This window comes from Falco cherrug, chromosome 7, assembly GCF_023634085.1.
Source record: "Falco cherrug isolate bFalChe1 chromosome 7, bFalChe1.pri, whole genome shotgun sequence".
Classification (NCBI taxonomy): domain Eukaryota; kingdom Metazoa; phylum Chordata; class Aves; order Falconiformes; family Falconidae; genus Falco; species Falco cherrug.
The window spans coordinates 3,727,866-3,754,149 of NC_073703.1; the positions used below are offsets into that span (position 1 = coordinate 3,727,866).

Consider the following 26,284-nt stretch of genomic DNA (forward strand, 5'->3'; position numbering starts at 1 on the left):
GGCTGGAGAAGGCTGAGCGCTGCCTTTTATGTTTTTAAAAGCGTCTCTTCAAGTTTTACCCGCACGTGTGAGATGGGAGATAGCAGTATGCAAAAATGTTGACAGCAAAGTCAATTCCAGCGTTAGTCAAAATCCCATCGCTGACAAACGGGCCGTGCCACGTTTGTCCTGAAGGTATCGTTGTTCAAATCTGAGAAATAGCTGGAAAAGGTGTTACCTTAGCCTGGAGGGTCAGGCTGGCTTCTCTGTACTAGTCCTGCGAGGCCCCCAGCCTTTGTAAAATCTTACAGCGTATTAACTCTAGAACGGGTTAAAAAATGGCAATGTAACTTTCCAGAGTAGTTGACTTCAGCCGCAGTACCTGTGTGCCCAGCATGAATGCGCACAGCAACACAAGCAACACGACCGGAGCTGCTTCTACGGGTACGGCAGAGTAACTCGGCGGTATCGTACGGCTGCACAACGCGGGTCTTTAAATCTGTCGTGTGGGCTCTGGCCCTGTAGAAGCTGCTCTGGCCAGCCCTGTCACCCTTCGCTCGGACAAACGGGTTACGGCAAGGGTGTACGGGGGGACCTTTACAAGAAATGAGCCGCCTTTCGACAGGTGCCCCCGGGAGCTTTCTCTTGCTAAGGAAGAACTGAACCTGGTTTACAGCGAGGAACATGTGCTGCGGGGCAAGTGCTGACGCTCACCCCCAGATCGGTTTTCAGTGGATCTTGTGACTGCACCCTGAGCTGGGCTGGTGCTACCGTTCCTTCCCAGTAATGCCGTGGGGGGAGGTGCAATCGAATGTCTTTTTAGCTTCCTGTCTTCTAGAATATTAAACCATTGGGGGACAGACTTTTTTAGCAGGGCCTGGATAGTGTATATATATATATATCTTGTATATATATATCTTATATATATATAGGATAGCGATAGGATGAAGGGTAATGGATTTAAACTTAAAGAGGGTAGGTTTAGATTAGATATAAGGAAGAAATCCTTCCCCGTGCGGGCGGCGAGGCGCTGGCACAGGCTGCCCGGAGAGGCTGTGGCTGCCCCATCCCTGGCAGTGCCCAAGGCCAGGCTGGACGGGGCTGGGAGCAGCCTGGGCTGGTGGAAGGTGTCCCTGCCCGTGGTGGGGGGGTGGGACTGGATGGGCTTTAAGGTCCCTTCCAACCCAGACCCTTTGTGATTTGTGTTATTTCTTTGCATCTGTACAAGCCTGGTACTTTTGGAAACAACAGACCCAAAAAAACGCCTGTCTGTATCAAAAGCAGAATGCTTCGTTGGTGCTCAGGGCCCACTGTAGCATGTTTACCATCTCGAGTGAGACGGCAAACGATACGAAGGATTCCTTAATGTGTTTCTGTTCATTCTGATTTTTCCTGTAAGCTGGTTACTTCTGTATATGATACAGAATGATATTATCTGGCATTTCTAGTCATTAGATAACAGATGTTGGGAAAGAGGTTAGTATTATCATTATAGTCTTGTTACAACTATTACACGAATAATCAACCTATTACGTGTAACTTTTTTTGTTCTTATATGTCACAGGCTGTCTCATATTTTGAAGAGTCCCATGTTAAGTTTTAGGCCTAATGATAGTAAAAATTAAAACAACATTAATCCTAGCTTTCCATGCCTTGCTAAAGCGTTACCCTCCAATTGCTGTATCGGTTACCTCACTTCTGCCATGAATCAGTCTGGAAGGGACCCCAGGAAGCTCGTGACACTCACCCGCCTTGCTGTTGTCTGTGCGTGGTTTGAGCAAGGCTTAATTAGTTTATGAGTTAGTTCTAACTGTACGTCTGCAACAAAGGACTTGGCATGACCACTGCGGTGACTGAAAGGTAACAAAGCATTCTGCATCTCCCTTCCCCAGGACACATCCCTGCGGCCGCATCCACCTTACTTACAGGTTAAAACTGGTTAGACAAGATAAGAAAAAACAGTATTTTTCATACTATTGGAAGAAGATGGTAAAATGGAAAAGATACCAGCCCAGATGGACATTTGGTCTCAACCAGTACACTTCTGGTGGTTTTCTATGTATTCCTTGAAAATTCGCTACTCTCAGTTTTATGGCTTATTTCACGATCAGCCAAGGAAGGGGGAAATACCAAGTTACAAAGGAGACACGAGTGTCAGTCTCTGAGGAAAATTTCAGCTCTGGTTTGGGTGGCACCTCCTTGGCAGCACAAACAACACTGCTGCTGCTGTACCCACAGCGCCCAGCAAAGTTTGGACAGGAGGCAAATGCTACCAATTCCCTCTTGAAAAGCTCTAGGAGACTCGGCAAACTGCATGCATGGGCTGTAGGCTTCTTTTGCCTCTATATTTTAAGAAAATATCTGGCTGAAGTATAGCCCTTACAGAAACACAGTTTGATCTTAGTGGGTATCCTTTTAAGGAATCCAATTTAGGTCACTAAGCACTTTACCCTTCATTATTTAGTGATCCAACATTTAAAGAATCTTATTTCTGAGGGGAATTGTTCTGTCAAACAAGCTCCACTTTAGTTAAAAAAAGGAGAAGAGAAAAAAAAAAAAAAAAAAAAAAAAGTCGTCTGTTGTTTTGGGAAACTGCCAGTGTCTTCACAGCCATGTTCCTTGCTTGCTTTTGTTTGGAGGTGGCTTTGTTACAGCTCTCACATGTGGCTCCTGCCGCCTCCTCCACCCCACCACTCTGTCCCTTGCCACCTTCTCATTCCCATTTCTCCTTGCTGCCCTCCTCCTCCTCCCCATACGATGCCAGCAGTCTCTCTTGGACTGCGTTGGCACCAGGTTCTTCCCTCGCGGCAAAGCACCGCACTCCCCGCGGTGCCCTCCCCGGCGGCACCTCTCCCGCTGTGCCTGGCTGCCAGCAGCCCTTGGCCAGCTGCAAACCGCTGCTCTACAGGACGGGGTGTTTGATTCACAGTGAAGAAAGGGATCTGACTCGGGTTAGGAAATAAACGTCTGAATAATGAAGATGAAGATGCAAGACGACGAATAGAGGCATCTTCATTTTTCAGGAATTCCCAAAGCTCCTTGTTCTCAACTTCACATGAGATTTATCCTTTGTACAGTATCCTGGGAAGCAGCGAGTCCCACTCATTTAACTCTCTTTTAATGCTGCTGCAATGCTGACCTGGGGTAACTACTTCAGCTGTAAGTGGGCTGTTCCTAAGATAAATGTCCCCAAAGTAGGCCCCAAAAATGGGGCTTGCCTCATTTTAATGCTGCCAAAGGTTACAAACTCACAAATTATCAGTTCTGTGTTTCATGAGCCACTATATTTTTTGAGAAAAGTGTAGTTTGCCAATTAGCTGAGATCTATAGTTCTCATCCAATATGTTTTTCACCTCTTTTGAGGAAGGTGGAGACCTAAAGAAGTGATGAACCTGTGATTGCCTTCAAGTACACGAAAAATCACGCGCTGAACAAAATGCAATAAATGCATGTTTTTCTAATAAAGGTCTACTAAACACTAGCTCACTTTTTAAAAACATTAATTTAAAATATTAATCACCGATCTGCCAATTTGCATGACTATACCTAATATATTCAAAAGACAGGTTCTGTTCAGCACCACTATCGATGTTTATGACTAAAAATGACTAACCTGTCTTGACTTTGTTTTTTTAAATGCAATTTTGAAATCCCTATGCCAATTCTGCTGAGCCAATACCTGTTTCCATGGAAATAGCAGCATACAAAATGTTGACATATTTCAGAGAGCGAGCTACTTAAACATCTGCTTCCCTGAAACCACCAGCTAGTCTTTAAAACAAAAGTGGTGCTCACGTTTGGTGGAACTGGTTTACAAGAAAAATCACACTGGTCCAGCCCAGATCTTTTTAAATAATATAACCAGGTTGCTAAAGCAGCACTCAGCTCATTGAATTCTTGTTTTCAGGTTCATGTTACAAATAACTACTCATCTACACGGCAGTGCATTCAAGGAGTAGTCTCCTAAAAAAAAAAGCAGCAAATAGACCAACAAACCTTTTCGTATCTTTTCATTCAATTTTCAAATAATACCTCGAAGCACTTCATGCCACCTTACAATTCTGCATTGCTGAGTGCTCAGCATTGTCGCTGGCAAGTGTGGTAAAGATGAGCGTATTGGGTTTGCACGGCGCGGCTTTGGTAGCGGGGGGCTACAGGGGTGGCTTTTGTGAAGAGCTGCCAAAAGCTTCGCCCGTGTCCGATGGAGCCAATGCCAGCCAGCTCCGAGACAGACCCACTGCTGGCCAAGGCTGAGCTGATCTGTGGCAGCGTATTAAGAAAGGAAAACAAACCAAACCAACAAAATCTGCACCAGCGGGAGAGAGGAGCAACACTATGTGAGAGCAACAGCTCTATGAACACCCAGGTCAGCACCGGAGGGGCTCCAGGTGCTGGAGCAGAAGGTTCCGGGGCAGCCCGTGGGAAGCCCCCGGGAAGGGAGGCTGTGCCCCCAGCCCATGGACCCCCGGCGGAGCAGACCCCCACGCGCAGCCCAGGGAGGACCCCACACTGGAGCCAGGGATGCCCAAAGGATGCTGTGACCTGTGGGAAGCCTGTGCTGGAGCAGGATTGCTGGCAGGACTTGTGACCCCCCAGGCCCAGCCTGATGGGCTGCACCCCGTGGGGAGGGACCCACGCTGGAGCTGTGGGTGAAGAACTGCAGCCCGTGGGAGGGACCCCACGCTGGAGCTGTGGGTGAAGAACTGCAGCCCGTGGGAGGGACCCCACGCTGGAGCTGTGGGTGAAGAACTGCAGCCCGTGGGAGGGACCCCACGCTGGAGCTGTGGGTGAAGAACTGCAGCCCGTGGGAGGGACCCACGCTGGAGCTGTGGGTGAAGAACTGCAGCCCGTGGGAGGGACCCCACGCTGGAGCTGTGGGTGAAGAACTGCAGCCCGTGGGAGGGACCCACGCTGGAGCTGTGGGTGAAGAACTGCAGCCCGTGGGAGGGACCCCACGCTGGAGCTGTGGGTGAAGAACTGCAGCCCGTGGGAGGGACCCCACGCTGGAGCAGGGGAAAGAGTGCGAGGAGGAAGGAGCGGCAGAGCCCACACGCGATGAACTGACCGCAGCCCCATTCCCCGTTCTCCTGAACCGCTCAGGGGGGACACACAGAGAAACCAGGAATTAAGCCTGGGAAGAAGGGAGGGATGGGGGGACGGTGTTTTTCTGATTTGAATGATAATAAATAAATCTAATTTTCTCCAAGTCAACTCTATTTTGCCTGTGACAGTAATTGCTGAGTGATCTCCCCCTGTCCTTATCTTGACCCACGAGCCTTTCATTATAATTTCTCTCCCTGTCCAGTTGAAGAGGGGAGTGATAAGTGGTTTTGGTGGGCACCTGCCATCTAGCCAGGGTCACACCACCGCAATGAGCAGCTGCTTCTCACCAAAGCCTGACTTCCAGCCATGCTGGCATATCAAACAGAATTCTGACTAGATTTACTTATCAGCAATCTCTTTAGCCAGCCAGGCACATCACCCTTCTAGAAGCCATGTTAGCTGAATTTTAATACAACACTTTAAATTGGAAGAAGGGGGGGAAAAAAGCATCAGCTGATAAAAGGAGTAGAGCACACTTTGACTGTACCAGAAAACTAAAATTATTTCAGTTATTTTTTTCTAGAATGATTTCTGTTGAGTTAAAAAGTGTCGGGAAAAGAATTAAGTCAATGAAGAATAACAGCTCCACCCTCACATAACCCTGCAAACACACACCAAACTGGGTTAAATATATTTATCAGAATACGGGCTTCCTACCAACTTGACATTAAAGGGAAAAACAAAAAGCACTCTCCAAAAGCAACATGAAAAATCTATTTCCTCTCTTACGTTTTTCCCCAATGTACGTCTGAGCAACCTGTACTAACTTGTGAGACACTGGTGGCCAGCAGCTTCGCTCTTTCTGAGACACATCATACATTTTGAAAACTGAAAAATTTAATTTTTACACAGTTGAAGAAAATACTACATTTGGAGTAAAAAGGACCTTTGCTAACAATTCTTCATTTCTCCCTCCAATTCCTCATCACACCCCCCCCCCCCCCCCCCCCCAGCTAAATTAGCTTCTCCCCTGCTAGAGGACAGCACAGCTAAAGAACACCAGACTCATGCCTTGACCTAAGCCACAATTCCTAGCAGCATAATTAACTGCTCCCTCTCTGTTGTGCTCATCCAATACAAGCTATAAACCTCAGGGGTAAAAATTAAAATAGCTTTTAAAAAAGTAAAGCTTGGAAATCTTATCTGGCAAAAGGTACAGAAACTGGTGTTTTATGAAATCATTAAACAGCGTATTATACAACAGTTTAAGTGTTATGACCCACAATTGTTGACATTAATTATTGTGACAGGTCATATACTTCCTGCTTTGCGAGCTAGGCATTCTTACCTCTTCCTTGCATGCTGTCTAGATACATAGCCCTGTATGCAAGAATAAGAAAGGGATTACTCCTGAGCATGTAGAATTTCATTTGCTAATAATCTTCACAGAAAACTTAGGAAATTGGACAAAAGAACAAATTATCTTGGGCTGTGTCTTCCAGACATTTTTTCTAATGTTGAATATACTCCCATTTAGAGCTGTGATTAAGCACAAAGGAAGGACACTTGCATCAAGAGACTCGCTTTTTAAGTATTTTTTAAAAAATACTTTTAAAACATAAGGCACATCCTAACATGATAAATTTTCCTTTTGTATTTGTACTTTGGAATTAACCGCAATGACATCTGAATTATTGTCAGAGCTAGCAGTGACTACACACATAGTTTGAATTATCCAAATCATTTTGCAATACATGATTAATATTGCAAAAATCTTATTAAGAGGTAACCCAAAGACTTTATTCTGTTTCATTCCCTACACTTCATTTTTCAATCTACTAATGAAAATCATATTGAAGTTGTAATAACAGGGAAATGCAGTTATTTGGAGAACAGAAGACAGACACACACGCAGTAACTGTTAGCACCAAGCTAATTTCTGGTACGAAGGCTTTGATTCATACTACACAACTTGAGGCACTTAGCAAGGATAATTTGTCAAGTGTCTAACTGTCCTGGGTTTCTCACTCACGGGAAGGCACAGGCTCCTCCAAATGGAGATTCAACTCTCCCATTTTCCACGGAATACACAAGCGAGGGGCTCCCAATTCTGACATCTAGGCTAAGTGCCTGAAGCGAGGAGGGACGCGTCTGTTGAAGTCGATGATGGAACCCACTTAGGTCTTAGCTTTAGTAAGATCCTTTTGTTGGGCCCAGTTTATGATATCCTTAGTAAGGGCATCCAGCAAGCCAATTTCCATTGAAGAAATGTATACATCCTTCAAAAAAAAGAGGCGCAAGTATTAAGGTTCTGAACACGTACACATATTTGGAAGTTTTCCATGTATTTCAACCCTCTTCAACTTTCCTCATGACATTTCAAAAGCCCAAGTGTAGCAACTACCGCTGCGACTGCCAGGTCCCAGCCAGCAGCATAAGCGCCTGCTGCATTGCTGGGCTGGCTGAATGCGGCCTGATGTCAACCAAAAGGTTTTGGGGTGGCTGAAACTCGTGTTCAGAAACACCTGCAGTAACTCTGCTATCCCTCTCCAAACCTACTCAAGCTGTGAAAAAGCTGTGTCAGTTAAACACAGTGAACAACTGTTCCCCCCGGAACCTGGTGTAAAGGTATAGGGACAGCTGGCCAAAGGACAGATGTTTGGATGTCTATCTTCTTCAGGGACACAATGCAAACCCCAGATTTGGGCATCCAGTAGAATAATGGGGTAATTAGAAATATAATACCGACTGTGGCAGCAGGCTTATTTGATGAATTGCTTTGAATGTACTGGAATTATCTGCATCTGTTTAAACGCGGTGATCTCTACCAACTTTTCAATTAAAGAATAACAACAATTTATAGCTTCAAAGCACAGTACAGATATAAAGTAATTAACATATAACAACGTGTGAGGAGGTTTAGGAAAATACTGAATTCCTCAAACACCAAGAGCTGATACTGTATCAAAGACCAAGAGAATTCTTGCAATTGTCCCATTTCCTCAAGATTTCAAATGCAAAATTACAAGGGAACAAAACACCTATATACTTTGCATAAATAACCAAACTCAAAACCCCCCAATTATTAAAGGGTATACTTTAAAAGCATTCACAAGCCCATGTAAATGAATGCTGTGATACCAAAAATATTTTGCCCAAGGTTAAACTGAGAAAATACATATTCCTAAGTCATTTTTGATCAGCAAGTGATTGCAGTACTTTGTTTTTATGCCCAGCCCTGAAGAGAAATCTGACTTTAAGAGACATTAGCATACAAATGGGATATGAACTTTCAAAGCTTATGCAACTGTTACTCCATTACAGACAGCTCAAATCAATTATGTTGCTAAAAATCAGAGAATAAATCTTTGTTTCAGTTTAAAGTATGAGTACTCCCTTATACCTTAGAGACATACATGAAATTTAAAGCTAGCACTTGTTGAGAAGGGGAAAAAAAAACCCACCCAGAATTCAGTTAATGCTCTCTCTGCCCCTGTTATTTTCCTCCCTCCCTCCTCCTCGCTTCAGTGTTCCTTTCTCTCACTCTTCGCCCAAAAAGGATGGAGAAGGAGGCTACATTTTCCTCTAAGATGATTTAACTCAGTCTTCAAACGTAGTAAGTGTGAAATCAGAGGGGTGTTTATTCTGCTTAGTGGGAAAAACCTCACCATAGTCATGACTGCACAAATTCCAAGGACTTCCGTAACGAGCAGAAGGAAAACAATTAACAGCAAGCTGAAAACTTTCCTGCCAAGACTGAAGGATGATTTCAACAAGTATGAGAAATGCAGGCACCTACTATGAACAGTCAAAGAAATAACTCAATTTATTCTAGTTAGTCCCAACTGTCCGATTCTGTAGGTTTTTCAGCAAGCTTCAACAAAGCCAGTTTTCTCTGTTACAAGGATTCCACAAAAGCCAAGACTCACTGATGAACCTATTTTAGTTTAAACATTAGGAAAACCAAACAAACTGATGGTTATTTCACCAAAAGGTAAAAAAGTGGTCTATGTGAAACAAAAATAACCAAGTTTCTCAGGATTTTAATAGCTGCAGAGAGCATTCTGCTTAAAATACTTTGAAGGCTAAAGTGACAAGATGAAAACACATACTAGATAACTAATGGTGTATGTATTTTATTAAGTGTTACCATTTACATTTTCATACAGAAAAAAGCATAAACAATGAAAAATCCAAAGCCTGCAGAACAAAAGATCTCTCGTAAGCAAGTATTTTGCAATGGAACATTAAATGATTTTGGTGAATCACAGCATGATTTGCCTGGAAAATACAGAATGTTGACTAGACTTTACACGTGTCGTCATGCACTTCTGCTTCAGTTTAACCTTAGCACATGCAGTAGACCCTCTGCATAAACAATTTTTGAAAACTCAGTTGTAAAATGCTACAAAATCTCCTCCCCCAATTCACTGTGTGACCTGCCAGAGGCCAAACTAAAAGAGGCAGAGGAGCCAGGTTTTTTCATCTGTCACTTTACAGTACATCCACTAATTAGGCACTTTACTGCACACATAACCATCTACTGCTCACTTCAAATTCTCGTGGATTTGCCTGAACAAATACATGTATGGTGTGTACTGGTGGTACACGGAGAACTCACCTCCACTCCACAAGTTCACTCCTTCCCAAATATCTTACAGCAACTACAGGATTTCTTCAACTTCCAGATGCCACAAGAAAAGCCCAAATTTTATTTGAACTCCTGGCATTTTATTACTCTTAAACTGTGTTTTTCAGGTAGCAACAATAAAACTGTTGGTACAAGCAGTCCATTATCAAGCTTGCTCCAAACATGGTGTGCATTATCACACTGGTTGCACAGCCTCAAAACAGTGTATCAACAAAACTGATCAACAGCTGTCAAAACATTCTTACATGTTCCCATGACAAAGAAATGTACGTAATGGAGTGTACAAAAGGTTTTCTTCCATATAAAAGTATTTAATACCACTACTTTGTTTGCATATTAGAGAAAAGCTGGACTGAAAAATGCTATTTTACTTGAAGCAAGGTTTTTGAGGTCCCAAGGTCCTAGCAGCATACATTCCACTGTTCAACACCAGCTTCTGAAGAACGTCTGTATCTGACAACTTTCTACTTTACTGGTATTATGGCGAATTTCAGCATGCCATAAAGCCAGCTGTCAACTGCAATTCTTATTCCAGGATATACAGGGAACTTAGTTACATACTGGGTTCCAAGTTACCTAAAGTTAAACTTTAGGTAACCTGGGATCCTTCTTCTAGGAGAAAGACCAGAATATTTAACGGGATCAAAAATCTTGCTGCAATAAACTAGAAAATGAGATTGGATGTTTTGTATCACTGTGGAGAAACAGCACAGTGTTCTGCACTAGCTAGAGCTTTCTAGCTGACTCCAGAACTAAGACTGTGCTTCTCTAGTACAGCACTGGTTTAAACAAAATAGAACATACCCCCTCCCGCCCCCAACAACCAGAACAAAAACAACTGGGGGCATATATACCTATTTATGAGGATACAGTGGAATATTCAAGCTAGCTAGGGAGAGTAAAGGTATTTATGCAAGAACTTCATGTCAACAGAGAAACAATATCACTCTTAATTCCTCAACCTGGATCAAACTCTCCCCACGCAGCCACAGTGAGATTGCTAGTACAGATACTCTGCAGTTTAACGTCCTAAAACCGGACTTGACCACTTGTGGATATGTATTTCTATCCCCAGAGGACTGTTTCATGACACTTTCAGTGATGCACTGTGCTAGATCAAACACATAAAGGTTCATTTAAATTTGTTTCTGTGGGGGGACACAGTATCGTATGAATTCTGATTCCTGTCAGCTGAAGTGTCAGCAGCGAGAACAGCAAGACTGTTTGCTGTTCCTGGACAGACAGATTGGCTCACAGACGCCTAGGCATGAAGGAGCAAGCATAGCCTGGTAGCTGCTTCTCATCTAAGTGCAGTGCATGGTTCTGTTTACCTATTAAGCAACATTTATTCCCTCCAGATACGCAAAAGAAACAACAAATACTAGAAATAGGTAATTTTAAATATATAAACCCAAACAAGAATTGTTTTGTTTATACAACTCTCAGTCATGTCACAGTTGTTTTCACTTTGAAAAAAAATAAACGAGATCTCTGCCCCAAATTATCCCCCCCCCCCCCCCCCAATTATCCAGGGAATGAAACCCTTTCCCCTTGAAAAAGCAAAGGCCATGAGGCAGGCTTTGGACTTTAGCTTACGAAACAGAATTCTGAGGGATGACCTGATGCCTACAAGTGGGTCCTGACACATGGAAGAGGAACTCCCACAGTGCATGACTTTTGAATCTTGCTGAGAAGCACTAGATGCCACAGCTGGAAGTTAAACCTGAAACAAAGTACAACCCCCAACTGCAGATATTTGAAACAGCTTACCAAGAGAAACTGGTGAACTCACCAGTGCTTAATCTCCACAACAAACAGGGAAGTCGCTCTAAAGCATGTCATTTTAAATGAATGTATAAACACAAAGCAAATGGATCAGCAAGACTTGGGGGGTGGGATGGCAAGAGTTGAGAGGAAATCATAAAATATGAAGAATGGCCTTTCAAATGAACATTCAGAGTATACCACTTCAACAATGTGCAACATGTTGGCCGCTATACGGCTTCTTCCTTCAGTTTCTCTGTAAAGTGAAGAAAACATGGACCTAGAATATCTCAGTCAGTCTGACAGAGTGCCTGAAATCCACTGTTGGGAGAAAAACGCTGCTGCCAATACATCAGCCTTTTCTTTGAACCAAATACACATTCAAAGCTTCTAACACTTCACACGTATGCAGTCAGACACAGCATTATTTAGTGTTTTTACATTTTACACACATGCAGAACTAATGCTCTTTTCATGGTATACATTATAATGCGGGGAACAGGTTACAGCAGGTGGACCTTTGAACTTTTGCCTTCACAGACACGTCAATTCGTAATGTGATTTTATATATTCCCACCTGACATGTGGCAAAGCTCACAATCCTGCTGGTCCAATGCCCTGTCCCTGACACGGCTCAGAACCAGGTAGCTCGAGGAGAGCAGAAGACCCACTGTGGGAGACATGCTTTAACATTCTGTAACACAGAAAAGTACAGATCTCGTTTGAACCCTGAGTTACATGCTTTCATCTCTCTTCTAAATGTTTTTTGGGCTTTTGTTATAAATGCATTAGGCTGTTTTGGTATTCATACAAATATCTGCTTGCTTTGAATCTTGCTGAATGATTTCCTCTGGCAGCTAGTTTCAATCTAATTACATGGTTTTAAGAAGTATTTCCACCTACCATTTTTCAAAACTCCCACTTTCCAAGTATCAGTGAATGTCCTTTTGGGTTTGTACTGTGAGACATCCCAGAGTTATCTTGCCATACTAGTTCCTCTTAATGGACTGACAAACAATCTTAATTAAGTTTTAACATGTCCAAGCTCACCTTTTTCACAGCTGATCATTACAAAAAAATATTCAAGGGCTATGGTTAATGAGCCTGTTTAGAAATACTTTAATGCTGTAAAGGAATAAGGCTACCTCTTCTCAATGCGTACTACATTGTTTCCACTGCCTTTTTATCACCTCTTTTCTTCAGAAACTATGGTAAAATTAACTTCATAATGTCTTTAGCTAAAGAATACTAGAGTCCTGTGATAGAACTCTAAAACAAATCTTGGTTTCACAGCAGCAGATGTGGCTCAGTTTAACAAGCTAATAAATGTTTTAAGTGACTAGAGAGCTGGGACTTTTATAATATGATCCAGGTTTAAAAGCTAAGAAGGGAGTCAACAGGTACTAGGAAAACAAAACCACGCAACACCTGTGTGGGTTTCTGCCTACTGCTGAATTAGAGAAATGTGGATAGAAGCTCCTTTTGTAAAAACATTCCATTTTTGAGTGATACCTTAAGAAGTTATCCTACTACCAGAACACACGTTAACCTGAGAACTGAATGTTTCTGTTTAAAAAACTTGAACAAGAGCGATCACCAACGACAAGAGAAATGAGATACAGAGTTCAGTAAGATTGAAATTACAAATCTAACCTTGCTACATCCTCTTACACTTTAGTGCACGAGATGGTCAAGCTGCTTCATTAAGTCACTCAAATACCAAGGCATGCCCAACACTCCACACCGAAAGAGGCTGCCTAAAAAAAAACCAACAACCAGAAAGTGCAAATAAAACTTCGCACTAGACTCCACAGACGTCTTAAAACTGCAAGTGAAACCACAGAACTCGCACTGCCTTGTGCTCTGGAAGGCGGCGAAGCTCCCTAAGCCGAGCAACGCCAGGCAGGGCAGGGCAGGCGGAGCGGCCGGCTGGGGTGCACGGTGCCCCCCGGGCCGGCGGCCGGCAGCCTCCGAGGCAAGGCCCGCCTGGCCGGCCGGGGGACGCCGTACGGCTGCCAGAGGGGCAGCAAGGCCACCAGCGCAGGGAACGGAGCGGGCGGCGGGGCCCGGGGACCCCGGTTGTTTGGGTGCCGGCCGGCCGTGGCCAGCCCTCCCCGGGAACCGCTCACCCGCGGCCGCGCCGCTCCGCCGGGATGCGCTCCTTTGCCGCCCGCCTCCTCTGGGACAGCTGAGAGGAGAACCGGGCCGGGGGCCAGCCCGGGCCCCCGCTCACCCCCGACCCTGCGGAGCTCCCCGGCCGGCGGGGCCCCGGCAGCGAGCGCTGCGGCGGCCACACGCCTCCCGCCTCCCCTCACAGCTTCCCGCCGCCGGGCCCCGCCCGCGCCCCCCGCCGCTCTCAGGGCTCGCCCCTCGCCTCACCTCAGAGCGCGGCAGGCCGCCGGCCGGCTCGGCTCGGCGCGGCGCCAAGAGAGCGAGGGCGGCCGCTGCCTCCTCCCCGTGAGGCGGGCTCGGCCCCGGCGCCCGAGGCGCAGCCTCCCGCCCTTGGCGGCGGGGAAGGAGGCGGCCGGGCCCTCTCCCGCACCCCCGCTGCGCCGCGGCCCGCGTCGCTCTCCGCCCGCCCGCCCGCCGCCTCGGGGCGCCGCTCCCCGCGCCAGGCCCCGGCTTCCCTCCTTCCCGGCCTGCCCCGGCGCCGCCGTCCCCAGGCCCCCCTCCCCCGGCCGGGCTGCGCCTGCGCGGCGGCCCCTCTCCCCATCCGGGTCCCTCCGTGCGGTGTAGCAGGTCGGTAGGCGGGAAATGGCGACTGGCTGCTGAGCGGCTGCGGAGCGCGGAGCCCCGGCGGCGGTGTAAACACAGCGGCGCCCGCCCGGCCCGGCGCGGCCCGGCCCGGCCGCCGGGAACCCGGACACCAGGGGCTCGCCTCCCCGGCACCCCGCACCCACAGGTAACTGCCGCGGCGGCTCAGCCAGCGCGAAGTCCCAGCCCGGGATCAGGTGGGGAAGGCGAGGGGTGGCCGCTCCGGAGTGACCGGCGGGAGCCTCCCCTCGGGGCCTGCCCCGCGGCGGGCCCCCGTCCGCCCGCCCGTCCGCCGGGCTGCGCGCCCCTCTGCGTGCGGAGCCAGCCCGTCCCTCCCCGCTCACCTCCCCTCGCCGCCCGCGGAGGCCAGCCAGCCCCGGCCGCGCCGGAGCGGGAGCGCAGCCCGCCCGGGCCGGCCCCCTGCCCGCGGGGGAGCGGGCGGCGCGGCTGTCACCCCCGCGCTGACACCCCCCGCCCGCCCCTCTAGGCCGAGGCCTGCGGTGAGCCTCCTCCGTCCCGCCCGCCCCGTCCCGTCCCGCTCCGCGGGCGGCGGTGGGCGCCGCGGGGGCTGCGCCGTGCGGGGCGGCGGGCGGCGGGGGCGCGTCCCGGGCCGGGCCGGCTCGGGGGCGTAGCTCCGCGGGCTGCATCCCAGCCCCTGCTGCGCACGGGCGGGCCATGTCCGCCGCTGGCTCCCGCGGAGCGAGCGCGCAGGACGCGCCTGTTGCTGGCTGTTGTTGTCGCCACCCGGGCGGCAGCGCTGGACGTGCCTGTCACCGGCTCCGGGGACACAGACACGGGACGGGGCGGGGTGTGTGTGTGTGTGCCGCCCCGCCGCCTCCCCGCCGGGTGCCGGGCACCGGCGCGACGCCGCGGGCTGCCCGGGCAGAGATCCCGGGCGGCAGAAGGCTGCTGCGAAGGCTGTCAGCGCGGCCGGGCAGGGGGAGTAACGCCAACTTTGCTGTCACTTGTGAGGGCAGGAGGTGGGGGAACAGCGGCCGTGATGTGCCGGCCACTGGCGCGCGGGACCACCGCATTCTGAACCCGTTACCGGCATCCCCTGTCAATACTGGGAACGCAGCAGAAGGTATTAGCGTGTCACATACCGCATTGATTATCTGCTGGCTTCTGTGCTACCGAAGAATACTGTACAAGCCTGTTGCTCAATTTTACGGTACTTAGGAGCACATGAGTGGACAGGTCTTGCTATTTCTTTGTGACGGTTTGGGTGAGCTCTCGCCTAGGTCTGCCTAGGGTACTCGTTTCTCTGCGGTGATGATTGCAGCACTTGTTCTGAGCCCAAGCCTATTGTTGCTGGTCAGGGGGTTTCATAGTCTTGCAGTTGCTTATGGTGCACTTTAAAAAGCGATTTTGAGATTGCAGTTATTGACTTTGCCTTTCTTGATAAGTTTCCACTGTTACAATACAGTAGTCCACGAAGAGGATCTCTAAGTATACCTATTACTCTGTTGCCTTGGGCAAGTCACAACCTTTGTTGCCATTTCTCCATCAGTAAAATGGGGATAATAATACCTCGGAGAGTTGTTACAAGAAGTAGTTAATGTTTGTAGAGGGCTTAAAAGACCTAAGTGTTATTAATTAAGCCCCATGACACATTAAGGTAAGAGTTAGAGAACCAGGTTTACACATGGATGAACTGAGGCAGGAAGAGATTATGATTTAGCTAGAGTAACGTATTGGATCTGTGACAGTAGCAGAAAACAAGTTGTAACTACTTCATGCTGTAGGCAGAAGCGAACAGTTCTATATAACAGATATGATTCAAAGATTATTTGCCCCTCCCTCACCCCCCACCCCCTTCCCACTTCAAGCTTTTCTCCCTCAGGAGGCTTTGCCTGTGTGACTTCCAGTGACTGGATAGCTCCAAGGACACTTGTGGCTTGCCCACTTAAATATTTCAGCAGTTTTCATACCAAGATATATGTTCTAGGATGCAAGCCAAATCCCAACTTAAATTCCATAAAACAGTCTCCACTTTTCCCCTGAAAACATTGTGTGGAACTTAGTTAAGACTTGATCCTGTTCCAGTCAGTGGAGAATGCACTGAAGCTGACATTCCTGTTTCATGCGGGGAAGTTCTTTCATTAAAGAAAATATTCTCTTGTCAGTCTGTCCCAGAGATTTAATGGTACAGTTAGGCCATTTTTCTAAAGTTGTAAACATTCCACAGATGCTGGAGCTGTACATGTATTTTCATAATCTGAAGGTAATTTTCCATCTTCAGATTTCCACCGCAAGTGTTAACTTCCTTCCACTGTGTTGATTCCCCAGCACGCTGATGTGACACTGTCGCAGGCTGAATAGCATTAAGCAGTTGAAGAAACAAACAAAAAAAAAGTCAACTGAATTCAAAAGGAAACTTAGTCTTCATCTTACAAAGTTTTTCCATACTGTATTGGCTTTTATTTTCTTTGATCGCTTGTAATGCTGTTGAGGTTGACAACTACTCCAACAAAAGTAGTGTCTGCAGAAGACTTTAAGAATCACCTTTCCTCTTCTGAAAGTTTTCTACGCAAGTATTTTGTTCCCATGGAAGAAACTTTTTCATAGGTGCAAGTGGAGTAATGACTGGGAGTACTTGCACATTTTTGTGAGAACCAATGCTGAAAGTCAAGCTGAACTATTTTGGCAAGAGCTTGCAAGAAAAGCTTGAGCAGGGGGGTTGGACAAGATGAACTCCAGAGTTCCCTTCCAACCTCAACCATTCTGTGAGTCTGTAAAAGCAGGATATATCAAGCAGGACTGGAATTTGGCAGAAATTTAAAATTAATGTGCATTTCTAGACATATGTACACTCTGACAGAAGCTTGAGAATTCTGGCCCTTTTGAAGGAATAACTGGAAGTTCCGGAACATCGTCATGATAATTTCAAGGTCACATCTGAGGCCAGGGTAATCGTACAACTCTAAAAATGCCTTTTGGAGTTTGTGGGTTTGCACCTTCTCCCGATTCAAACCCCGTACAAGTTTCTTCCCATCCATGTGTTTTCAGCCTGGTCTCCCTAGGGGAGCCAGATCCTATTGTGATAGTTTTTGGACTTTGATAATGTCAGCGCAGGATTATTAAGATTATCCCTGATTTAACGGCTGCCCCCCCCCCCACACACACACTCCCCCTTGTGACTGCATCCTTATCCCATACTTTCTCAGGAGCTTTCCTCTCTGACAAGTGCCTTTCTGATTCATTACTGTGAGCAGATCAGATATGATAGTTCTTACTCTTATTAACCCAGAAAGTAAAGGCCTAAGTGAATGAAATTCTTTCATTTACTGGCAGTTTACTTTACCACTAAAGTGTTGGCACCAATCTCTTGTAAATTTTAAATGGAAGATTGCTTTTCATCTGTTGTATATGAAAAGTTCATTTGATGTTTATACTTCCCAGTTAAGTCTTCAGAAAATGCAAGTATGCAGTATAAGTGCATAGTTGATTAATCAAATTCATAATGGATTGCAATTTTTACTAGTTAAATTGAATCATGCTGCTCTCATCCTGTAAGGGAATGGTGAACTCTTCACAAGCTTGTTTATAAAGAATAGCTGTCTCGGGCAGGGATTTTGACAGTCAGGCCCGATAGAGTACTTTAAACATAGGTTAATTTGGTGAAGTGCAGCGTTAGTTGCAGTGCAGTGTGTCTCTTCTGATTGCTTGGAGAAGCTCACATACACAGAGATTCTTGAAAGCCAATATAACATGTTGTTTACATGTTGAGTTGCCTAGATGGCCATTGTTTAGTATTTTAGAAAAATAAATATTTTACATTCACAGATGAAGACTTTTTCAATAGCACTTGAAAAATTAAGTGTGCAATCATCAACATGTAAAGGCATCAGTTTCAGAGGTGGGATGGTGGCATCCCAGTTGGCAGTCTTAGCTTCTAAATAGATTACTTCCCAATCAGATCAGTTTCAGTAATTACTTCAATTAAGGTCCTCTTAACTACAGAAAATAAGTTCTTTCATTGTACCTTGTGATCCAAAGAAAACACTTGTTAGGATGATCTGGTATGAGAAAGTAGTGAGTTGAGTATAAGCCTGAAGTGTATTTTCACCTTTGCCAGCACTGTCAGATGTGTGATCTCACAGATGTCCTTTGTTGCCTCAGTTTCCCTATCTCATGGGTTGGTATTTATGGTAATACCATGATCTGTGGACAAGCCAAGGGAAAGAAAACGTGCAGCTTCTGGTGGACAGCATTAACTTGGCAGCTGCATTGATCTCTGCTGTATTGACATAAAAAAATAGAGCTCCCCATGGGGAAAATTTCATGAGAGTCCAGCCCCATCAATCAGATTTCTATGCATCTAGCTAAAAATAACCCTAAAGCCAACATTTAAGAAGCTACCTATCTGTTGCATTAGATCTAATGAGGATCCTCTGTCCACCAACGACACGGATATCAGAGTTGCATGAAGAAGAGATGATGGAAATTGAAGTTATCCCTAACACTCCTGTCTGAATTCAGAATTTCTTTCTTTTGGGTGCAGAATCTTGTTAGAAGGCATAAAACACTTCTGGTTTTGAACTCATAATATTTATTGTAGTACTGTAACTTTTAGTATAACATTATGAAAATAAGTTTAACTAAAAGGAACCGTTAACTCCACAGCATCTGGAAAATAAGCTATGCATACTTACTTAAAGTAGCACAATGCTAAAAAAATATATCTTACCATTCATTGCCAATATACCAAGTGCAAGTAGGAGAAAAAAAAAATCAAAGACTCGAAAAAAATTTGGATTAGAATTTACTTATGAATAAATTATTTTACATGTATAAACACACACAGTGGCAACACAGCAGGAGTGTCATCAGCACAGTAAGGCTAGGAAGGCGATACTGTAGGGCATGTTAGCATCCTTGAAGCTTCATATGAAAGAAAAGGAACCTGTCCTTATTTAGGCTATGCTTAGGAATAGCTAATTTAAATTAATAAATTAACAGGAACTTGGATCAAATCAGAGCAGTTGTTCTAAGTGATTTAGCTGCACTGATTCAGTCTAAATCATAACTCCGTTTACTTTAGGCAATTCTAAAACATGATTGCTTTGATTCACCCTATATTTTAGGAGGTGCTAATTAGAGGAAGGTAGGTAATTCAATCTAAGGATTAGACTATACCACAAAGACTTCAGTGGCACAGCAATATCAGCCTAGTTAGTGGTAAAACCCCTACACAAAGGGGTTGCTTTTGCCAGCACGAGTTGCATTTGCACTCACTAGGAGACTTGTTACCCTAGCTATGTTTGACTAGGGAAAAATAGTGTTTCCCCCTTCCTTTCACATTTCTAAGAGGTAGTAGTATACAGGTAAAACTTCTGGTTTAGACACATAGATTTCCTTAATCTAGGTAGAATGTCAAGGGTACTCAGCATCTTCTGCTTAACGTACAGGGGCTGAAGGTGCTGGAGCAAAGAGTCTAATGCAGATATATTTGTTTCTTACCCCCTGTGGTGGGATTTTGCTTCATCTGTTGATAGCTTCCTCTAGGCTCGCTCTTCTGTAGTTTGCATCTCCTATCTGGTGTTTTTGAAGTATCCACTATTTCAGGAAGGAGTGGGCTAACTTGAGGTAACAGCTAGGATCTGTAGTCTCCTTTGTCCTTGCTTCATTTCCCAGTACCCTTTTCATATGAGATAACACAACCTAAGTTGTCTCTTTTCTCCCCTTCCTAGGAATTTCTCTAATTTTACTATCCTAGGGGAGCTCATTTAGGTGCAGCAGACTTCCTTTTATATGAAATAATGCCTTCGGGGTGCCCTGTGATGCCTGGTCACCTGATTCAAATCCTTCACCTGAGAGGGAGATAAATCCTAGAGGTGAGGGCTCTGAGCTCAATTATGTTTGAAAATGTGGACAACTGCAACATGCTGCTTGTACTGCAGTCCTGTGTCTGTATCTGCATGCATGTCTGAGAAATAATGAACAATAACGTCTGTCAGAAGTTAAGTAAATAAAGACAGTAAGAGAAAGCTAGTTATTAGTAGTTACGTGGGCAGCAGTTATGTTTCCATGTTTGCCAAAGAAAAGCATAGTATGAACAGACGTTTTAAGGTTTGGTGTGGTTTTTGTTTTTTTTTTTTTTATTATTATTATTATTATTTGTGGAGGAGGGGAGGAAGGTAACTTATAGATAGCAGAAATATACACGAGAACATTAAAGGCACTTATGGGCTTTGTGTGTACTAAATTTAAATATAGTCTATTTGGTTGTATTACCTAGCTCAATGTATCTGACACCTTAGACTCTTGTCAAGACCAAGCAGTTGTAATTAAATAGATTTAAATATTGGAATATTGGAAAAGCTTGTTTATTTTGCTTATCAAGACAGAACCAATGAATATTAAAGAAGAAACCAAGAATGTTAGTGGAATCTTGATATTTTTAATTTATGTTCTTAAAAATACAGATTTTCAAGAAACTTTTGGAGACTTCAGTGTAGCTGAAGTGATCTTCTTAAACAACTGTAATTACTGGATTTATAGTTCCTTAGTCTTGTGTTGCTGAGGGACTAGAAGGGTTATTAGCTGTCGTAAGAGAGAAGTCTTTGAGAGCTCAGTTGGAAAAATGGGCTGTATAGATACAGTTTTGGGTGAAGAGGTGTCATGCTTAATTACATTGTTGGACTTATTTGAAAATAATTCTTTTTTGATAGTGGATTGGTTTATTATATACCTGGGAACTGTTTGATAATGTTCAGTCTCAAAGATTAATGGTTAATATAAAAATGTCCTGAGTTAATTAACATAATAGAGTTCTAAACCATAAAATAGTATAAGATTAGAAAATAAACATTTGTCATCAGTGGTCCATGCTTTCAAAAAGTTATTTCAGTAAGATTGCTCTTTCTCTTCTTTAGGTATTTTCTGTTCCCTTTCAGTTAGGTACTGCAAGGTTGGAGGAGTAGCTAGCTGTTAATGTGCCATTTGCTGGGAATTTGAAAGGCTCTGTGTCTGCATTTAGATAGCTGGTATTTTGTCAGTATTACTAGGGTAAAGGGGTATAGGGCTTTCTTGTTTGTTTGATGGTTTAGTTTTATTTTTCAACTAAAGTAACAATGCTGATAAACCCAGTGCTTTTACATCGACTTACTTAGAGTGTTGTCAGTTCTTCATCTGTACTGTCAAACATTGTGTGGTGCAATAGGAACAGAACTGTAGATTGAGTCTGTTGGTGTGGAGGACTTGATGTGCATGTCGTTTTCATTTCTGGAGGTTTTAACTTGGTCTGGTCCCGTGACCTGTAGTGATGGAAGTGTGTCTTCCAGTTCAGTTTCAGGCAGAGGACTCCAGTTGGTATGCTCTGAGGCCGCTTTGTTATGCAAACCGAAACACTGTAGAGGGGATGATGAGATTTGTTTCAAAACCTCAGGCTAGATCCAAACTAAAAAACTGGTGCAGATGTATGTTAAACAGCATCTTGCCTTACGAGAAGGCAAAAGGTGCCATGCCACCCACTTTTAAACTTTTTGTTCAAGTTAAGCTTCTTGTGAAAGGAGTGAGAATCTGCACATGGCAGTTGATAGAATGGGACAAGTCTGATGTGAAAAGGCTGTATCAGAGGGTTAAAAGCCTTCAGTCAGCCATCATAGAATAGAAGCAAGTACAGAAGAGAATCTGTACAGAGCTTTCTGAGTACCTGAACGGGTGCTTTTTCACCTGTTACTTGAGTTCCATAGCTCAGCTCTGCTCTTTTGCCTGTGGCTAGGTGGACACTCCTCATTTGCTTTTGCACAAAGTCTGCTGAATTAACTTTGTTTGCAATAGATGGTTGTTTAAACTAATCTGGGTGGACTTTGTTTACCCTCTGTATTCAAAGAGAGTTCAAAAAAATAATTTCTGTTTTATAATGTATATGATACTGAAAGGATGAGGAGAGAATGACTTCCCCTCCACCCACCCACTTTAATATGTAGGTTTTTAAATACTACTCTGTAGTGCTTGGGGACAAAAGGTGTCAACCCTTTACATGAATGGTGTTCTCAGCATTTTTCTTCAAACTCTATTTCTGAGTTACTTTATTGTCATGTTGTGTCATAAACGAGGATTCTTCTGAACAAGGTAATCACAAGCTGAAATAATCCAGTTAGTTATATGTTGTTTCTTGAACAGCAGAATTGATAAGATCTGTTTTCCTGCGGACTTGTATTCCTTTTACCTTCCAGCCCCCTCCTCTCTAGCGACAGCATTTCAAGTATCCCCACCCCTAGTCAGAGCACCTCCTGTTTGCTCTGCCTCCTGGTGCTTGCGGTGCCTGCGCTGGATTTGCTGGCTGTGCTGGAGCAGAACGCATAGCTGTTCGTTCACTGCCCTGCCTCTGCACAGGAGCTGACCTTTTTTTTTGTAGAGGTAGGCTAGGAAAGGAGACGGGGTGGAGTGTGTCTGTGTGTAGCCAGAGTGGATGTGGGGTAAGGACTGGGCTGTGGCTGTTTTGCTTATTGGGGGTGCTAAAAGGGTCTGTCTTGCCTACATAGCTTTTCATTTTCAGAAAACTTGTGGGAACTTGGCATATTTGATATTTCTCTCCCTCTGTGAAACAGTGTTGATGTAGTCACTGAGTTCCACGTTTACCTGGGGAAGACTGGCAGACACACAGACAGTTATGGACAGTGCAAATGTATTAAGCCTTATTTTCTGTAGAAACAAGGCTGTAAAAAAATCAACAGTAATAGAAAAAGCTTGTAAATATTTATGCTAAAGAATACAGCCCATCAAAGAGTACGGTAAGCGAATGAAACCCATGACATAAAATACTGTTGCTTTAAAAAATTTGTGACCGGATGGTCTTTGTTAAAATAACATGCCAGAAAAGGCAAATTTTAAACCTGAATAGTTTCAGTGATCACATCAACACAAAAAACCCAGCCTCACGGCTGATAATAGAGCAGATGAGGCTGTGGTTCCAAAGCAGCTTGGAACAGTCTCTTGGCTGCTGCAGTCCCCCACTGACCAGGCAGTGAAACCGGGCAGGATGTGTTCCTTGGCCTTGAGAGCAAGCAGCGAGATACAGGTTGTATCCTCCCAGCTAAGCGCTCTTCCTTCAAAACAGGGTGACCTCCTCTCTCCTGCCTGTAGGGAACAGCCCTCTCCCACGTGTTCCTGAGCACCATCCAGGAGGATGCTGTGCCATTGATGCCATATGTGACTGTGCCAGAGAACATGCTGACAGCTGAGCAGTTGTGTTAAGTTATGTGGTTATACATGGGTGATCATGGTACAGTGCTTTAACGCCATGCCCTGGGCTTGCTGGCTTACTACTCGAAACCGTCCTTTCCCCTGCCAGGAGTTGTATGTTTTCATTCCATCCCTTGTTCTGTGATTCTGTTTACTAAACTGGCCTAAAAATATGGCTAAATGGAGGGTTAGCTGAGCGCCAGAGCTGCGTCAGGGAGAGTGCAGGAGTATGACGGCAGTTAGATGGGTTTAGGCTGTCGTGGAGCCACAGCCTGTCAGAGCAGCAAACTCTGTCATGCGGGTGAGAGTGAGCTGTGCTGGAGAAGGGGAGGCTGGAGCTCCCTGTGCCAAATCCCCAGCAAAAACTAGTGTCTTGCAACTGCATGCTGAAAGGCAGCAAAGTCAGTAGAGGAATGAATAGCTCCTTAAACTGACTTTATTGTCGGAAAAAGCATTGCTGAAAGACAGGCTGCCTTTTCTTTCCCTCTCCCCCTACCCACTTCCCCTTGATCGTAATGCACAATGAAAAAGTACCTATGGAGCTGGAAGGGGTGTGGAGGAAGGAGGTATGGAAACTAGAAAGCATTCCTTCTATTTCCATTAAAACGTTTATAAATATCAAGAATATTGCTTCATGATTTTGCTAAATTATTTATTCAATATTTCTACTGAAAAGTATTGTGTGCTCTATCATAGGTACTATATGGCACAAAGGTGACAACTAACTTTCTTCCAAGTATTTATTTGGTATTTAAGTTAACTTGCATTAGGTTTGTTATTTAAATTAAATTAGGTCTCCTCAATATCTAGAAAATTCTCCCAAATTATAATGTAACTGCTTCATAATCTAATGAATTAACCGCGCTCAAGAAAACTTGCTTTGCTTTGGAACATGGCACAGGCCTTTCCTGTCCAGTGGAGTTCCTGATGGAGAGGCTAGGTTGACGCTTGATACTGAGGAATCATTGGAAAAAAATCTAACAACTGTGTAAGCTTATAGGTGACAACAGCACTTCTTGTTCTTGCAGATTTCTCTGTTTTAAAACATAGAGATACAGGTTTCTGGATCGAGTGTGGAGATTAGTGGACTTTAGCTGCCTCTATTCCATTCAGATTTATTAGTGTAGCATATGAATCCATGCCCCATAATACATATGCACAGCCTTCCTTTGCTCTGACTCCAAAAGGCTCTCAGGTTGCCAGACATACTAAAATACTAGCTGGTTTTACATTTTTTCTTAAGAATGTAAACCTGTACCATATGGCATCGGTAACGGTAGTATTAATAGTGCTGTAGCTTCTACCTTTTTCTCAGACATAAACTTTCCAAAGTAAGGCACCAGGCAAACACTTATCTTCTCACTCAACAGAGCAATTCCCTGCTTGTTTACCAAGCAAGAGCCATATCTGCTGCTTTACAGCCACATAGTTATTGTTTCATTACATCTTACACATTTTGAAGTGGCAGAGATATGTTAGACCAAACTGGAGGCAATTAGTTTGTGAAATAAATAAGCAAAATTCAAGGTAGAATCGAAGTAGAATGGAAACATTACAGCGTATATGCAGATAGGTTTGGCTTGCAAAACTTTTGTTGCTGTTGGTAACTTGTGCTTATTATACTTTGTATTGGAATATTGACCAGAAACTTTCTATAACTTTCCACTGTGAGGTTTGTTTCTTCCTGGGGATTTCTGACCCAAAATAAGACAGAAAAAAATATTAATGACAGAAAATAAAATGTGTAAAATAGCCTCATTGTGATGGGATCAGACAGGTCCCTGAAACTCCTTTCAGGTAAGGTTTTGAAACTGAATGAGATACGAGTTGATAATGTCTCAGTATTGTGGTTATATGTAAAAACATCGTATCGCTCACAAATCAGTAAAGCTGGTAGAACTTTAGCACTACTTTTCGTATCAGTTTTTAACTTGGGTACATGTACAAATTAGCAAATTAATCTTAGAGACTGCAATTTATAAGAATGATCTTTTCCATGCAAGAAAAAGGCCAGAATGGAATATGAAAGTCAGGTTTAAATCAGCATGTATATGTAGTGGAAAACATTTAGTTTAAAATTTTTATGGACAGTAATTGATAAAAATCTTGACTGTGATGGTATTTCCCCCCTTTTTAATAACAGGGTTGGTTGATTTATTTATTTTAAAACAGGAAGGCCAGGTGCGAGAAAACCATAATAGCACCCCTTTATAAAGTAGAGAGCACAGTTTGAACTATTTTTAAAGGTTTTGAAGCTTTATGTTTTCCAGGACAATAAGGATCATATTATCATTTAAAGAGTTTTTATCCTACAATAAAAATAATCTTCTGTTTTAAGGCCAAAGGAGCAGCCAAAACTTTATCTAGCCTTTTAAAAAGAGATCAACCTGACAAAGTCCTGTGGAATATGTGATTGTGGTTCTGATACCACAGGAGGATTAAGGTGAAGTAGAGCAAGATTAGGTTTTCTGGTGAAGTTAAGCAAAAGGCAGCTCTCTTGTCTGTGTAGACCTTGCAAAAATTACTAGTTTCTCAAAACAAACACAAAAGTTACACCATGGCTTCTGTAATCCAACACAGACTTACTTGAGCTTATTACTCTTAACTTTTTTTTTGTTTGTTTTTAATTAAAAAGATAACTAATATGGATGAGATGAACAATTAAAAAAAGTAATTCATTAGGATTTTTTTGTGGTCAGCCAACATCCTGGAAGGTCTGTTCAGGAAGTGTTTAGCAACCTGTCTATACCACGGGTTGTAACAAGGGGGAGATGGCTTCCAAAAATAGGCTCCCTGTGTGCCTAGCAGCATGGATTAAATGTCCAGAGAGCCTAATATGTCTAAAGACAGCTGGTCCATTCCAGGATCTCAACAGGAACGGTGCTGTTTGTAGTGGAATTC

General features: G+C 44.3%; 2 protein-coding genes across 2 annotated transcripts in view; one reads left to right on the forward strand and one right to left on the reverse strand.

Annotated features, from left to right (window-relative positions):
* Positions 1–154: 154 nt before the first annotated feature.
* On the reverse strand, positions 155–13,949 carry LOC129736549 (uncharacterized). The gene is made up of 2 exons (XM_055717088.1): positions 13,817–13,949; positions 155–13,194 (listed from the first exon to the last, which is right to left on the reverse strand). Exon 2 carries the CDS (start codon positions 5,260–5,262, stop codon positions 4,057–4,059), a length of 1,206 nt encoding a protein of 401 aa, XP_055573063.1. The 5' UTR covers positions 5,263–13,194; positions 13,817–13,949; the 3' UTR covers positions 155–4,056.
* A 186-nt stretch (positions 13,950–14,135) lies between these two features.
* CTDSPL2 (CTD small phosphatase like 2) overlaps positions 14,136–26,284 on the forward strand; it is a 47,049-nt gene continuing 34,900 nt past the window's right edge. Inside the window, exon 1 of the mRNA XM_055717086.1 lies at positions 14,136–14,339. The gene's annotated coding sequence lies outside the window, so the exon portion shown is untranslated. The remainder of the gene's footprint in view (positions 14,340–26,284) is intronic.